This window comes from Bombina bombina, chromosome 4 (genome assembly GCF_027579735.1).
Source record: "Bombina bombina isolate aBomBom1 chromosome 4, aBomBom1.pri, whole genome shotgun sequence".
NCBI classification, from domain to species: domain Eukaryota; kingdom Metazoa; phylum Chordata; class Amphibia; order Anura; family Bombinatoridae; genus Bombina; species Bombina bombina.
Genome location: NC_069502.1, coordinates 109,864,098 through 109,881,597, shown reverse-complemented (window position 1 = coordinate 109,881,597; position 17,500 = coordinate 109,864,098). Strand labels below are relative to the sequence as shown.

Below are 17,500 nucleotides of genomic sequence, written 5' to 3'. Positions count from 1 at the left end.
TACATACACATATACATATATATATACATACACATAAACATACTTATACATACACATATACATACCTATACATATACATACACATATACATACACGTACACATATACATAATTATATATACATACACATATACATATATATATACATACACATATACATATATATACATATACATATATATAAATACACATATACATATATATACATACACATATATATATATACACATACACATTTACATATATATATAAACATACACATATATATATATATATATATACATACACATTTACAGATATATACATACACATATACATATATATACATACACATACATATATATATATACATACACATAGATATATATATATATATACATACACATATATACAGAAACATATACATACACATACACACATATATATATACACATAAACATATATATATATATACACACATCAAAATATATTCGAATAAATATATATACATATAAATATATATATATACACATCTATAAAAATAGATACATATATATTCATATAAATATATATATAAATATAAATATATATAGATATAAAAACACATAGATATATATACACACATATATATATATACACATCGATATATATAGACACATATATATACACATCCTTAAATATACATATATATATATATACACATATACATCAATATACATATACATAATATAAATATATATATATACACACATATAAATATACATGGATACATATAAATATATATATATAAATATGTATATATATAAATATATATATATATACATATATATATATATATACATATACATAAATATATTTATATACATACATATATAGTTATGTATTTAGACATACTTATAGATATATATATATATAAATACACACAGATACACACCAATATATATATATATACACACATTTACGTTTACATTTTTTTTTTAATATATATACAGGGAGTGCAGAATTATTAGGCAAATGAGTATTTTGACCACATCATCCTCTTTATGCATGTTGTCTTATTCCAAGCTGTATAGGCTCGAAAGCCTACTACCAATTAAGCATATTAGTTGATGTGCATCTCTGTAATGAGAAGGGGTGTGGTCTAATGACATCAACACCCTATATCAGGTGTGCATAATTATTAGGCAACTTCCTTTCCTTTGGCAAAATGGGTCAAAAGAAGGACTTGACAGGCTCAGAAAAGTCAAAAATAGTGAGATATCTTGCAGAGGGATGCAGCACTCTTAAAATTGCAAAGATTCTGAAGCGTGATCATCGAACAATCAAGCGTTTCATTCAAAATAGTCAACAGGGTCGCAAGAAGCGTGTGGAAAAACCAAGGCGCAAAATAACTGCCCATGAACTGAGAAAAGTCAAGCATGCAGCTGCCAAGATGCCACTTGCCACCAGTTTGGCCATATTTCAGAGCTGCAACATCACTGGAGTGCCCAAAAGCACAAGGTGTGCAATACTCAGAGACATGGCCAAGGTAAGAAAGGCTGAAAGACGACCACCACTGAACAAGACACACAAGCTGAAACGTCAAGACTGGGCCAAGAAATATCTCAAGACTGATTTTTCTAAGGTTTTATGGACTGATGAAATGAGAGTGAGTCTTGATGGGCCAGATGGATGGGCCCGTGGCTGGATTGGTAAAGGGCAGAGAGCTCCAGTCCGACTCAGACGCCAGCAAGGTGGAGGTGGAGTACTGGTTCACCTCTCTGAACAGTGTCTGGGAGGCTGTGGTTGCTGCTGCACGCAATGTTGATGGTGAACAGATCAAAACACTGACAGAATCCATGGATGGCAGGCTTTTGAGTGTCCTTGCAAAGAAAGGTGGCTATATTGGTCACTGATTTTATATATATATTAATTTAACTTTTATATATATATTAATGAATGAAAAATTATAATTTTTTTAATATTAATTTTCAAATTTTAAAAAAAAATGTTGAATTATATTTTTTTCTATTCTATTGATTAGGACTATCTTAAAATGCCTGAATGCATTGTTATTGGATGTCTAAGTTCGACAAAGAAAGGTCGATCGAATCCATCAGTATCTCTACACGTTTTCCCGAAAACACATGAGAGAATAAGGCTATGGCTGCGTCAAACTAATCAATATAGACCAGAGGAAATTGAACAAATGGTTCAATTGGTTTATGAAACAAACAAGTCATCAAGATATAGAATGTGTTCTCTTCACTTTCATCCAGACTCATACTACACACACGGAGTGAGTCGTTATTTGAAAGATACATCTATACCGACAATATTTCCATCCAGAATATATAATTCTGGAAATACTTCTGCAACTGTTGAATCTTCAAGAGTGCCAACCGAACAAACAAACTTGCCATCTACTTCTATTGCCTATGAACCTTATGTGTATGAAACTCGTGAAAGAATTCACATATGCCACGCATGTGGCCAACATGTGAATCAGACTAAAGTTGATGCTACAACTAATACAGAAAATAAAAATCAGAAGGATCAATCAACTGATTTTAATCCCTTATACGCTACATTAAATGCCAGTGTTCAAACTATTCCAACTATTTCAAAAAATAAGACTAGATCGACCACCACCAAAGACTTAAACAAAATGATAGATAAGTACACTTGGACAATGGGTGACGTCGGTTCTGAATCAAGCGTTTCTCAATTTACATTTTCTCAACCTACTATGCACAGCTCTACCGAAATTCAAAGTGCTATGATTTCTCCAACATCAGAATCCAATATGGATATTGTATCAGGTACTGAATTTGAAGCACAAGCATCAATTGATAATGAAAATCAAGGAATCGCTATTGTTCAAGAACAAGAAACATTAAATACAGATGAAGAAAGCATTGAAAGTTTAGAAATTTCTCCAATTCAACCAATGGATGAAGATTTGAAAGACATCACTTATAATCCAGAAACAACAGAAGAAACAGCGGATGAATTTTCCATTTTATTTGATAAAACAAATGAAGATTATGTCCGTGAACGTAAATTTATAGTCTTTGAAAATTGCCTTGATGACATTTTAAAATTAATACCATGCCAGTTCAAAATTACATGCAACGCACCAATTATGTCGATTAATAAACGATTGGTTGGAACAATGCTAGTTGTGACTGGGGATTGTGAAGCAAAACACAATAGCACACTGTGGGTGAGTCAACCCACAATAGGTAATCGACCAATTGGAAATATCATGGCATGTTCTTCTATTCTCTTTTCTGGCAATCAGTTTGACAAGATTCATGAACTTTTTGAATATTTTGGAGTGTCTTTTTAAAGCAAGGCAACATATTATTCCTATCAGAAAACTTTTTTATTTCCAGTCATCGACACACATTGGAAAAATGAACTTGCTCAAAATATATGTGCAATAAAAGGAAAACCAATCAGTGTTACTGGTGATGGGCAATGTGACAGCCCTGGTTTTTCTGCTAAATATTGCACATATACTGTGATGGACGACAAAACCAAAAAAATACTCGATGTTCAGATTGTACAAGTTTCAGAAGCTACGTCTTCTGTTGCCATGGAGGCAAAAGCATTTAGACGATCAATTAAACAACTCATGGATTCTGGTGTTTTGGCTGTTGTCGTAGCGACATACAGACACGTGAGCATAAAGAAGATTCTAAGAGAGGAATATCCAAATATCAACCACCAGTACGATATTTGGCACTATGCCAAAAGCTTGAAAAAAAAAATGATTAGCATTAGTAAAAAAAAAACATGTTCCACTCTCTCACCATGGGTGTCAGCCATTTCCAATCATCTATGGACATCAAGCATGCTCTGTAAAGGAGATGCTGAGAAAATGTCAAAACATTGGAAATCATGTCTATACCATGTGCTTAACATCCACTCATGGACCGAGGATGGTGTGGAAAAACATTGCCAACATGATACTTTGACAAATGAAGATCAACGTGAACGAAAATGGCTCACGCAACAATCTGAAGCTTTTCACCAACTCAAGCAGATAGTTTGTAATGATCAAATGGATAAAGATATTCCTCACCTAAAACTATTCTGCCATACAGGTTCCACAGCTTCGTACTAAAATACCGTCCAAAAAGAATTCACTTTCGTATGGATGCAATGGAGGCAAGAACTAAGTTGACAGCACTTGCCAACAATTACAACTCAAATAGAGTTCAGGCAAAAATAAAATGTCCAACACAAAAAAGTGGTGCTTTTGGTGAACCAATGTTTACCACATACTTTCCCAAAAGTAAAACAAAATGGATGCTAAGGCCGGTTTACGAAGAGATGGACATGTCACACATATATAGAATGATGGCAGATGTTTTAAACTTGACTGAAGGCACAATTGGTCATACCTGGCAATCCAAAAATTTAATTTTACCACAAAATATAGCTTCTACACCCAGGCCAAGTAAGAGAGAATTAATTGAGAAGCATATTTCAAGATTTGCCAAACGTTTGGCAACAGAATGAATTATGTAAACTTCGTTTATGCCATCCCTTTTTTTTTTAAAAAAAACTAGCCAATACCTTCATGAAACATAAATATCACTGTTGCATAAAAAGATTTTAAATTATATACTTTTTCTATATGTGATTTTAATTTCTTTTAAGGATATTTTCAAAACAACGGTATCACATGATTGAGTGTTTATCATCTACTGCCTTGAATTTAATAATGTTTTTTTATAATATTAAAAATAAATTCTGCTGCATGAACAGAGTATTATCGATATGGCACATTTAATGTTATTATTTTTTTTTTTAATATAGATTTAAAAATAATTTTATAACAGGCATCCATCCCTCCCAGGACTACAAATTAGCATGGTCCTTTTTTTTATATGTGATTCATTCTCATTTTTAGAAAACAAATCTATCTCGATTATTTAATAACAGTTATCACAATTTTTTATATGTATATTTTTTATCTAGTTTTATTGTTTTAATGTATACACGAGTGTCTGTTTTAAAAACCATTTAAAATAAAGTTTATTATTTAATATTTTAAATTTAAAATTTATGTTTGTATTACCAGTTATATTTCGATTGTATAAGATTAGTATTAGTTGTTATTTCTTGTGTTAATAAAAAAAAATTAAAAAAATTGTTTGGTTTTTATATATGTTTGAGAGAGAGGGTTTTTAAAGAAACATACGGCTAGATTTAGAGTTCGGCGGTAGCCGTCAAAACCAGCGTTAGAGGCTCCTAACGCTGGTTTTGGGCGCCCGCTGGTATTTGGAGTCAGTGATTAAAGGGTCTAACGCTCACTTTTCAGCCGCGACTTTTCCATACCGCAGATCCCCCTACGCCATTTGCGTAGCCTATCTTTTCAATGGGATCTTTCTAACGCTGGTATTTAGAGTCGTTTCTGCAGTGAGCGTTAGAGCTCTAACGACAAGATTCCAGCCGCCTGAAAATAGCAGGAGTTAAGAGCTTTCTGGCTAACGCCGGTTTATAAAGCTCTTAACTACTGTACCCTAAAGTACACTAACACCCATAAACTACCTATGTACCCCTAAACCGAGGTCCCCCCACATCGCCGCCACTCGATTAAAATTTTTAACCCCTAATCTGCCGACCGCCACCTACGTTATACTTATGTACCCCTAATCTGCTGCCCCTAACACCGCCGACCCCTGTATTATATCTATTAACCCCTAACTTGCCCCCCACAACGTCGCCGCAAGCTACTTAAAATAATTAACCCCTAATCTTCCGACCGCAAATCGCCGCCACCTACGTTATCCCTATGTACCCCTAATCTGCTACCCCTAACATCGCCGACCCCTATGTTATATTTATTAACCCCTAATCTGCCCCCCACAACGTCGCCGACACCTACCTACACTTATTAACCCCTAATCTGCCGAGCGGACCTGAGCGCTACTATAATAAAGTTATTAACCCCTAATCCGCCTCACTAACCCTATCATAAATAGTATTAACCCCTAATCTGCCCTCCCTAACATCGCCGACACCTACCTTCAATTATTAACCCCTAATCTGCCGACCGGAGCTCACCGCTATTCTAATAAATGTATTAACCCCTAAAGCTAAGTCTAACCCTAACACTAACACCCCCCTAAGTTAAATATAATTTTTATCTAACGAAATAAATTAACTCTTATTAAATAAATAATTCCTATTTAAAGCTAAATACTTACCTGTAAAATACATCCTAATATAGCTACAATATAAATTATAATTATATTATAGCTATTTTAGGATTAATATTTATTTTACAGGCAACTTTGTAATTATTTTAACCAGGTACAATAGCTATTAAATAGTTAAGAACTATTTAATAGTTACCTAGTTAAAATAATTACAAATTTACCTGTAAAATAAATCCTAACCTAAGATATAATTAAACCTAACACTACCCTATCAATAAAATAATTAAATAAACTACCTACAATTACCTACAATTAACCTAACACTACACTATCAATACATTAATTAAACACAATTGCTACAAATAAATAAAATTAAATAAACTATCTAAAGTACAAAAAATAAAAAAGAACTAAGTTACAGAAAATAATAAAATATTTACAAACATAAGAAAAATATTACAACAATTTTAAACTAATTACACCTACTCTAAGCCCCCTAATAAAATAACAAAGCCCCCCAAAATAAAAAATTCCCTACCCTATTCTAAAATACAAATATTACAAGCTCTTTTACCTTACCAGCCCTGAACAGGGCCCTTTGCGGGGCATGCCCCAAGAATTTCAGCTCTTTTGCCTGTAAAAAAAAACATACTATACCCCCCCCCCAACATTACAACCCACCACCCACATACCCCTAATCTAACCCAAACCCCCCTTAAATAAACCTAACACTACCCCCCTGATGATCTTCCTACCTTGTCTTCACCATGCCAGGTTCACCGATCCGTCCTGGCTCCAAGATCTTCATCCAAGCCAAGCGGGGGCTAGACATCCACTGAAGAAGTCCAGAAGAGGGTCCAAAGTCTTCCTCCTATCCGGCAAGAAGAGGACATCCGGACCGGCAAACATCTTCTCCAAGCGGCATCTTCTATCTTCTTCCATCCGATGACGACCGGCTCCATCTTGAAGACCTCCAGCGCGGATCCATCCTCTTCTTCCGACGACTAGACGACGAATGACGGTTCCTTTAAGGGACGTCATCCAAGATGGCGTCCCTCGAATTCCGATTGGCTGATAGGATTCTATCAGCCAATCGGAATTAAGGTAGGAATTTTCTGATTGGCTGATGGAATCAGCCAATCAGAATCAAGTTCAATCCGATTGGCTGATCCAATCAGCCAATCAGATTGAGCTCGCATTCTATTGGCTGATCGGAACAGCCAATAGAATGCGAGCTCAATCTGATTGGCTGATTGGATCAGCCAATCGGATTGAACTATATTCTGATTGGCTGATTCCATCAGCCAATCAGAAAATTCCTACCTTAATTCCGATTGGCTGATAGAATCCTATCAGCCAATCGGAATTCGAGGGACGCCATCTTGGATGACGTCCCTTAAAGGAACCGTCATTCGTCGTCTAGTCGTCGGAAGAAGAGGATGGATCCGCGCTGGAGGTCTTCAAGATGGAGCCGGTCGTCATCGGATGGAAGAAGATAGAAGATGCCGCTTGGAGAAGATGTTTGCCGGTCCGGATGTCCTCTTCTTGCCGGATAGGAGGAAGACTTTGGACCCTCTTCTGGACTTCTTCAGTGGATGTCTAGCCCCCGCTTGGCTTGGATGAAGATCTTGGAGCCAGGACGGATCGGTGAACCTGGCATGGTGAAGACAAGGTAGGAAGATCATCAGGGGGGTAGTGTTAGGTTTATTTAAGGGGGGTTTGGGTTAGATTAGGGGTATGTGGGTGGTGGGTTGTAATGTTGGGGGGGGGTATAGTATGTTTTTTTTTACAGGCAAAAGAGCTGAAATTCTTGGGGCATGCCCCGCAAAGGGCCCTGTTCAGGGCTGGTAAGGTAAAAGAGCTTGTAATATTTGTATTTTAGAATAGGGTAGGGAATTTTTTATTTTGGGGGGCTTTGTTATTTTATTAGGGGGCTTAGAGTAGGTGTAATTAGTTTAAAATTGTTGTAATATTTTTCTTATGTTTGTAAATATTTTATTATTTTCTGTAACTTAGTTCTTTTTTATTTTTTGTACTTTAGATAGTTTATTTAATTTTATTTATTTGTAGCAATTGTGTTTAATTAATTTATTGATAGTGTATTGTTAGGTTAATTGTAGGTAATTGTAGGTAGTTTATTTAATTATTTTATTGATAGGGTAGTGTTAGGTTTAATTATATCTTAGGTTAGGATTTATTTTACAGGTAAATTTGTAATTATTTTAACTAGGTAACTATTAAATAGTTCTTAACTATTTAATAGCTATTGTACCTGGTTAAAATAATTACAAAGTTGCCTGTAAAATAAATATTAATCCTAAAATAGGTATAATATAATTATAATTTATATTGTAGCTATATTAGGATTTATTTTACAGGTAAGTATTTAGCTTTAAATAGGAATTATTTATTTAATAAGAGTTAATTTATTTCGTTAGATAAAAATTATATTTAACTTAGGGGGGTGTTAGTGTTAGGGTTAGACTTAGCTTTAGGGGTTAATACATTTATTAGAATAGCGGTGAGCTCCGGTCGGAAGATTAGGGGTTAATAATTGAAGGTAGGTGTCGGCGATGTTAGGGAGGGCAGATTAGGGGTTAATACTATTTATGATAGGGTTAGTGAGGCGGATTAGGGGTTAATAACTTTATTATAGTAGCGCTCAGGTCCGCTCGGCAGATTAGGGGTTAATAAGTGTAGGTAGGTGTCGGCGACGTTGTGGGGGGCAGATTAGGGGTTAATAAATATAACATAGGGGTCGGCGATGTTAGGGCAGCAGATTAGGGGTACATAGGGATAACGTAGGTGGCGGCGGTTTACGGAGCGGCAGATTAGGGGGTTAAAAGTGTAATGCAGGGGTCAGCGATAGCGGGGGCGGCAGATTAGGGGTTAATAAGTGTAAGGTTAGGGGTGTTTAGACTCGGGGTACATGTTAGGGTGTTAGGTGCAGACTTAGGAGGTGTTTCCCCATAGGAAACAATGGGGCTGCGTTAGGAGCTGAACGCTGCTTTTTTGCAGGTGTTAGGTTTTTTTTCAGCTCAAACAGCCCCATTGTTTCCTATGGGAGAATCGTGCACGAGCACGTTTTTGATGCCGGCCGCGTCCGTAAGCAACTCTGGTATCGAGAGTTGCATTTGCGGTAAAAAATGCTCTACGCTCCTTTTTTGGAGCCTAACGCAGCATTTGTTTGAACTCTCGATACCAGAGTTAAATTTATGGTGCGGCCAGAAAAAAACCCGCGGAGCGTTAACAGCCCTTTTACCGCCGAACTCTAAATCTAGCCGATAGTTTTAAACAGAGAGAGAGCATGGAGAAAGAGTGAATTATAGAATTGTTCAATATAAAGTTAAATATTTATTTTTAATAGATAAGATAATTTTTGTTTTAAAGAACTTCAACAAAGCTAGTTGACAAATTATAAAAAATTTCAATAATTTAAAGATAGAGATAGCCAAATTGATGTAGATAGGGCAAGCGTTTCTCTAATGTTTATTAAAAAATAGATATTTTTAAAATAGATGAAAATGTATATTATGCTTATCTACAGTGATAAAGTTTCAACATTCTATTGTTTAATTGATTCAAGTATAATATGTGAACATTATTTTTTTAAAAAAAAATAAAATGATGATAAGGTTAAAATCAATACATTTGAACTTTTATTATCAATAGAAAACTTAAAGGTACAGTGAAAACATTAGAATTGCATAGTCTACAAATGAAAGAGAAGACAATGCAATAGCACTTACTATAATTTTTTAAAAAAAAATTTTTGGTCTTTTTTTAATATAATTTAAAATTTATGTACATTTCAAATCCCTTGTACCATCTGATAACAATCAACCATTCACAAATGCATATACGTATAGTCTATGAATTATTTCACATGCTCATTCTGATCCGGTGACTTAAAAAAGTGTAAATATTAAATAATGTCAATTTTTTTTATGTAAGTTAAATTTAAAGTAGTGTAACATTATATTTTGGATTTGAATCATGAAAATTTAATTTAACCGTGTTGTCCCTGTAAATAGTTACATGTCAAAATTTAAAAATAAAAAAAATAAAAATTATCAGTGATATTATTGTAAAAAAAACAACAAGTTTAGTTTCTTTTCAATTAAAATTTATTCTTAAATAAAGAAATGTTGTAAACAAATAATGTAAATAAAATAAAAATTGGAAAATATTATATTGTAAAATAAAAAAAAAAATTGCAGATAAACCATAGAACATAATACTCCAAAAAAATTTATATTACAAATAATAAGTGCGGCATTAGTGACGATAAATAAAAAAATTGTAAATATAAGTGAAGAAAGATTATTAAAAAAAATTATTTTTAATTACATAAAATTTTGTAATTTAAGATTTATTAAACATTATCAAACATGAAAAAAGTGTAATATATAAATCAGATATGATCAAAACTAGTAGTGGTCTATAAACACCATTCAAGAAAATGAAGCAAATACATTCCAAAAAAATAGTTGACGATAAGCATACATGAAATCAAAATTATCCTCTATGATAAGTATATAGTGCAATGTTAAAAATATCATAAGACACACTCTTTAAATTTGTTCAGGATCCATGGAGTAGATGACAGAAGGCTTTATAATTTTTTTAATTTTGTTGTTGATACAAGATCAAATATAATAAAGATATATTAAATAAAAATAAAAATTATGGGGAAACAATGCAACACAATCATAGTTAACAGTAAAGCTGTGAGTGCAAGACAAAATACACTTCCAATTTGACACCCATACACGAAAATTAGTCAAACGATTTGTGGACTCTTAACTAGTGGTCCGGCTGTCTCTCTCTCACAATAAGAAGGCTATGTACCTTGGTTTGTTCCTATGCTTCATCGTTTAGTGAACCACAGACATCTCTTAATGTATAATAATGTAACAGTGCATTTTTTAAGATGCAGGGTTAATGAAATCAATAGTGTACCAAGTGAGCATAACAAAAAATAATAATAAAATTTAAAGTTGAAAAGTGGTTTATTTATTATATTTTTTTTTATACATTATTGAGATGCTCAATTAGTACACTACTTATTTTATTGACCATTTATCTTAAAAAATTTTTGATTGTTCTTGTATCTAAAAAGGTGAAATGTTAGACTAATATCCATTAACAAAGGCTCGTGGATCCCTAAAAAATGAATCATATTCAACAACCAACCAAGATCGCATTTTGACTGTGCAAGATTAAGAGTCAACTAGATTACTTGTTAATAGTCAAGAAGGTGTTTTCGATTTTTTTAAAATGTGTGACTCATTTTGAAATTATATATTTTTGAAAGATGACAACGTTCCTGTTACCAAATATTTTGCACAATGTTGACATATTTTTGATGTTTTTTAAAATGTATATATGATCTTATTGAACAAACAAAGAATTAAATTTAAAAAAAAATTAAAACATTAAATTTGTTATTCCAATATCATATCCATTGCTGGACCATCGTCGTCAGCATAGTGGAATCCGATGTATATGTCATCTGGTGCGGGAAATGAATTACGTATACTTTTGACAACACAAGACGGAATCGGGCGTCTTTCTTTTGGTACGAGAAAATCGTGGATCCAAGTGGTGTATGCTCTGTATGCGAGTTTTCTAAAAGCTCTATACAAAGGTAATAAAACAAAAAAAAATTGGTTAAAATATAATGTATGTATATAACTAATTTGATAATACAATATTGATGTTAATATCAAATGTTGAAACCAAAAAAAGAAAAATTGATTGCAATATCTATATATATTTTTCTCTCATTCTATATATATATTTAAATATATATATAAATATATATTCACATAAATCTCTATCTCTCTCCATCTTTATCTCTCTCCATCTCTATTTCTCCTCATCTCCCCATCTATCTATCTATCTATCTATCTATATATATATATATATATATATATATATATCTATATATATATATCTATATATATATTTATCTATATATATATATATATATATATATATATATATATATATATATATATAGATAGATAGATAGATGGGGAGATGAGGAGAAATAGAGATGGAGAGAGATAAAGATGGAGAGAGCTATATCTATATATATATCTATATATATATATTTTTATATCTATATATATATATTTATATATCTATCTATCTATAGATATATAGATATAAAGATATATATATATATATATATATATATGAGAGAGAGAGAGAGAGATACACACATATTTTTATTTTTATTTGCGATATCTATCTATAGGTATCAAAATATCTATCTATCTGTATATCTATATTTATTTGTATCTATCTGTATATTTATCTCTAAATATCTATCAGTATATTTATCTATAGATATTTATCCGGATATTTATCTATAGATATCTATCTTGATATTTATCTATATATATCTAGCTATATATATATATATATATATATATATATATATATATATATATATATATATATATCTTTAGATATCTATCTGGATATATATCTATAGATATATATCTGTATATATATCCACAGATATCTATCTGTATATATATCTATAGATATCTAAAGATATCTATAGATATCTATATGGATATCTATCAATAGATTTATTGATATAGATATATTGATATATAGATATCGAGAGATATCAAGAGATATATAGAGATCGAGAGATATACACACACACAGTGGTAGGTAGATATACATACACAGACACACATTCGATAGATATATATCTATATACACACACACAAATATATATATATAGATATAGATAGATATATATATATATATATCGATAGATATTTAGATATAGATAGATATATACATATAGATCGATATATAGATATACAGGGAGTGCAGAGTTATTAGGCAAATGAGTATTTTGACCACATCATCCTCTTTATGCATGTTGTCTTACTCCAAGCCATATAGGCTCGAAAGCCTACTACCAATTAAGCATATTAGGTGATGTGCATCTCTGTAATGAGAAGGGGTGTGGTCTAATGACATCAACACCCTATATCAGGTGTGCATAATTATTAGGCAACTTCCTTTCCTTTGGCAAAATGGGTCAAAAGAAGGACTTGACAGGCTCAGAAAAGTCAAAAATAGTGAGATATCTTGCAGAGGGATGCAGCACTCTTAAAATTGCAAAGCTTCTGAAGCGTGATCATCGAACAATCAAGCGTTTCATTCAAAATAGTCAACAGGGTCACAAGAAGCGTGTGGAAAAACCAAGGCGCAAAATAACTGCCCATGAACTGAGAAAAGTCAAGCGTGCAGCTGCCAAGATGCCACTTGCCACCAGTTTGGCCATATTTCAGAGCTGCAACATCACTGGAGTGCCCAAAAGCACAAGGTGTGCAATACTCAGAGACATGGCCAAGGTAAGAAAGGCTGAAAGAGGACCACCACTGAACAAGACACACAAGCTGAAACGTCAAGACTGGGCCAAGAAATATCTCAAGACTGATTTTTCTAAGGTTTTATGGACTGATGAAATGAGAGTGAGTCTTGATGGGCCAGATGGATGGGCCCGTGGCTCGATTGGTAAAGGGCAGAGAGCTCCAGTCCGACTCAGACGCCAGCAAGGTGGAGGTGGAGTACTGGTTTGGGCTGGTATCATCAAAGATGAGCTTGTGGGGCCTTTTCGGGTTGAGGATGGAGTCAAGCTCAACTCCCAGTCCTACTGCCAGTTTCTGGAAGACACCTTCTTCAAGCAGTGGTACAGGAAGAAGTCTGCATCCTTCAAGAAAAACATGATTTTCATGCAGGACAATGCTCCATCACACGCGTCCAAGTACTCCACAGCGTGGCTGGCAAGAAAGGGTATAAAAGAAGAAAATCTAATGACATGGCCTCCTTGTTCACCTGATCTGAACCCCATTGAGAACCTGTGGTCCATCATCAAATGTGAGATTTACATGGAGGGAAAACAGTACACCTCTCTGAACAGTGTCTGGGAGGCTGTGGTTGCTGCTGCACGCAATGTTGATGGTGAACAGATCAAAACACTGACAGAATCCATGGATGGCAGGCTTTTGAGTGTCCTTGCAAAGAAAGGTGACTATATTGGTCACTGATTTGTTTTTGTTTTGTTTTTGAATGTCAGAAATGTATATTTGTGAATGTTGAGATGTTATATTGGTTTCACTGGTAAAAATAAATAATTGAAATGGGTATATATTTGTTTTTTGTTAAGTTGCCTAATAAATATGCACAGTAATAGTCACCTGCACACACAGATATCCCCCTAAAATAGCTATAACTAAAAACAAACTAAAAACTACTTCCAAAACTATTCAGCTTTGATATTAATGAGTTTTTTGGGTTCATTGAGAACATGGTTGTTGTTCAATAATAAAATTAATCCTCAAAAATACAACTTGCCTAATAATTCTGCACTCCCTGTAGATCAATATAAAGATATAGATAGATATAAAGATATAGATCGATATATAGATATAGATAGATCTAAAGATATATATATATATATATAGAGAGAGAGAGAGATAGAGATATAGAGATAGATAGATAGACATAGATAGATATAGATAGATATCGATTTATAGATAGATAGATAGATAGATTTAGATATATAGATATATATATATATATATATATATACATATATATATAGATATATAGATATATTTATATACATATACACACAAACACACATTACCATTAAAAATTATATAATATTAAAATAGTGTAATTATGAAACTGTATAGGGGAACGTGTGTATTTTTAATTTTTATTTTGATTTTTTTACGTTTATTGAATATGTGTATGTTCAATTCATTTGCACTTTAATGATAATATCTATGAAAGTTGATGTGTTACTTTGTGTAAGTGCTCTAAATATTCTGATAATTTGAATACATAAATTGTATGAATTTTTTATATAAATTCTATTGACTATTTTAAATTAAAAAGTTAATTTTAAATTATATAAGAATTAAAAGTACCTCTCCGTCAGGACCGTACCGCCTGCGAAACGCATAGGCCCATAACTGTTGTTAAATTTCACCATTCGTAGGAGATGTTCTCTATTTATTATTTCGCGGTGATATTCAGCTTCACAAATACAGAATCCATCGTCTGGAATATGGAAAGTAACTTTTGGATTTTCGCAGCAACAAATACTCTCCACAATTGTGGGCATAAGCGCACAGTTTCCACATGAGCACCAGGATAGACTAGTTAGTCTTTCAAGATCTTCGGATTCTGTATAACTCTCTTGAGACTGTGTATCAGATTTTTGAGATTCATCGATAATTTCATCTGGATTTCTTCTAGGATCCCATAAATGTGTTTGAGAAACATCAAACAACATGGGTTCAGAATTTCTTTCGTCCATGAATTGTTTCATCTATATACAAATATTAAAATAAATATCATCATTACTATATTGTTTTTTATAAATATATATAATCAAGTAAAGTTAGACAAATATTTATTATTTCTAAAGGTAACAAATTCTATATCTATTGTTAAAACACAATTTGTAATGTTTTTAATAATTTTATTTACTTTAGATGCAAAAAATATATATAAATTAAATACACTCAACCAAGATAAAACAACTAATGTGAATACTGTCAGCTTTATCTAGTTTGTGTGAAGTTTCTATTAGTAAGGGTTATTGTGTGTAGTCTCTTACTTGATACTTTATGTTGGCTTTCTATCTACCTATTTTAAAACTTTACATATAGATCTTTAATTTTATTGAATTTAAATTTTTGGAAATCGATATTTATATCAGTATAACTTAATATTATTCTTTAGATTAGTGTTCATTAAATATTGTTATGTCTAAATGAGTATAAACTGACATTTATAATATATCTAGTGTTATATTGATTTAATTTATAAAAAAAAATAAAACAGAAAATTCATAAATTAAATAATTAAATATAAAAAAATTAAAGAGCATGTGAGACAATGTCTACTCTCATTTTACACCAGACTAGGACAAAATAACATGGCTAATAATCTTTAAAATAATTACTAAAATTTCGAAATAAAAAAAAATATATAAATTAATTGATTAACTAAAGATATATTGATGAATTACATACAATTTTAAATAATAAAAATAAACGTTAAATATTTACCAAGTCTGCTACTTCTTCTTTTGATAGTTGCATGAGTGTTTTTGTGCTCTCATCTACAGTAGGTGAAGCCATTTTTCGAATTTACTATAAAATAAATAGAATGTTTTTTAGAGAGATAGAGAGAGAGATAGAGAGAGATAGAGAGAGATATAGAGAAAGAGAGAGATAGAGAGAAAGAGAGAGATAGAGAGAGAGATAGAAAGAGAGAGAGAGATAGACAGAGAGAGATAGACAGAGAGATAGAGATAGACAGAGAGAGACAGAGATATAGAGAGACAGAGATATAGAGAGACAGAGATATAGAGAGACAGAGATATAGAGAGAGAGATATAGAGAGAGATATATATAGAGAGAGATATATAGAGAGAGAGATATATAGAGAGAGATATAGAGAGAGAGATATAGAGAGAGGGAGATATAGAGAGAGAGAGATATATAGAGAGAGAGAGACACAGAGACACAGAGAGAGAGAGACAGACAGATACAGAGAAAGAGACAGATAGAGAAACAGATAGAGAGACAGAGAAATAGAGATAGAGAGACACAGAGAGACAAAGAGAGAGAGAGAGACATAGAGAGAGAGAGACACAGAGATAGAGAGACACAGATAGAGAGATCGAGAGACACAGAGAGATAGAGAGAGAGAGACAGAGAGAGAGACACAGAGATAGAGAGATAGAGAGACACAGATAGAGAGATAGAGAGACACAGAAAGACAGAGAGAGAGAGACAGAGAAACATAGAGAGAGACAGAGAGACATAGAGAGAGACAGAGAGATAGAGAGAGAGACAGAGAGAGAGACAGAGAGATAGAGAGAGAGACAGAGATAGAGAGACAGAGAGAGAGAAATTGAGAGAGAGATAGAGAAACAGAGAGACAGATAGAGAGAGAGAGAGATAAAAAGAGAGATAGAGAAACACAGAGAGACACACAGATCTATAGAGATAGATAGAGAGATCGATAGAGATCGATAGAGATCGATAGAGATAGATAGAGGTAGATAGAGAGAGATAGATAGAGATAGATAGAGATATAGACATAGGCAGCGAGAAAGGCAGCAAGATAGACAGCGAGATAGACAGCGAGATAGACAGCGAGATAGACAGCGAGATTTAAATCGATAGATGTAGGTAGATATATAGAGATAGATAGATAGATGGATATATATATATATATATATATATAGATAATAAAAAAGAAAGATTGTATAACATTTTTTTATTTTTTTGAAAAAAAAGTAACATA

The 17,500-nt window shown here is 32.6% G+C and overlaps 1 protein-coding gene across 1 annotated transcript; it reads left to right on the top strand.

The window, feature by feature from the left end:
* The first annotated feature begins 2,013 nt into the window (after window positions 1–2,013).
* On the top strand, window positions 2,014–3,309 carry LOC128656943 (THAP domain-containing protein 5-like). Its single transcript, XM_053711135.1, has one exon. The coding sequence runs from the start codon at window positions 2,014–2,016 to the stop codon at window positions 3,307–3,309; it is 1,296 nt and encodes a 431-aa protein (XP_053567110.1).
* The last annotated feature ends 14,191 nt before the right edge of the window (window positions 3,310–17,500 follow it).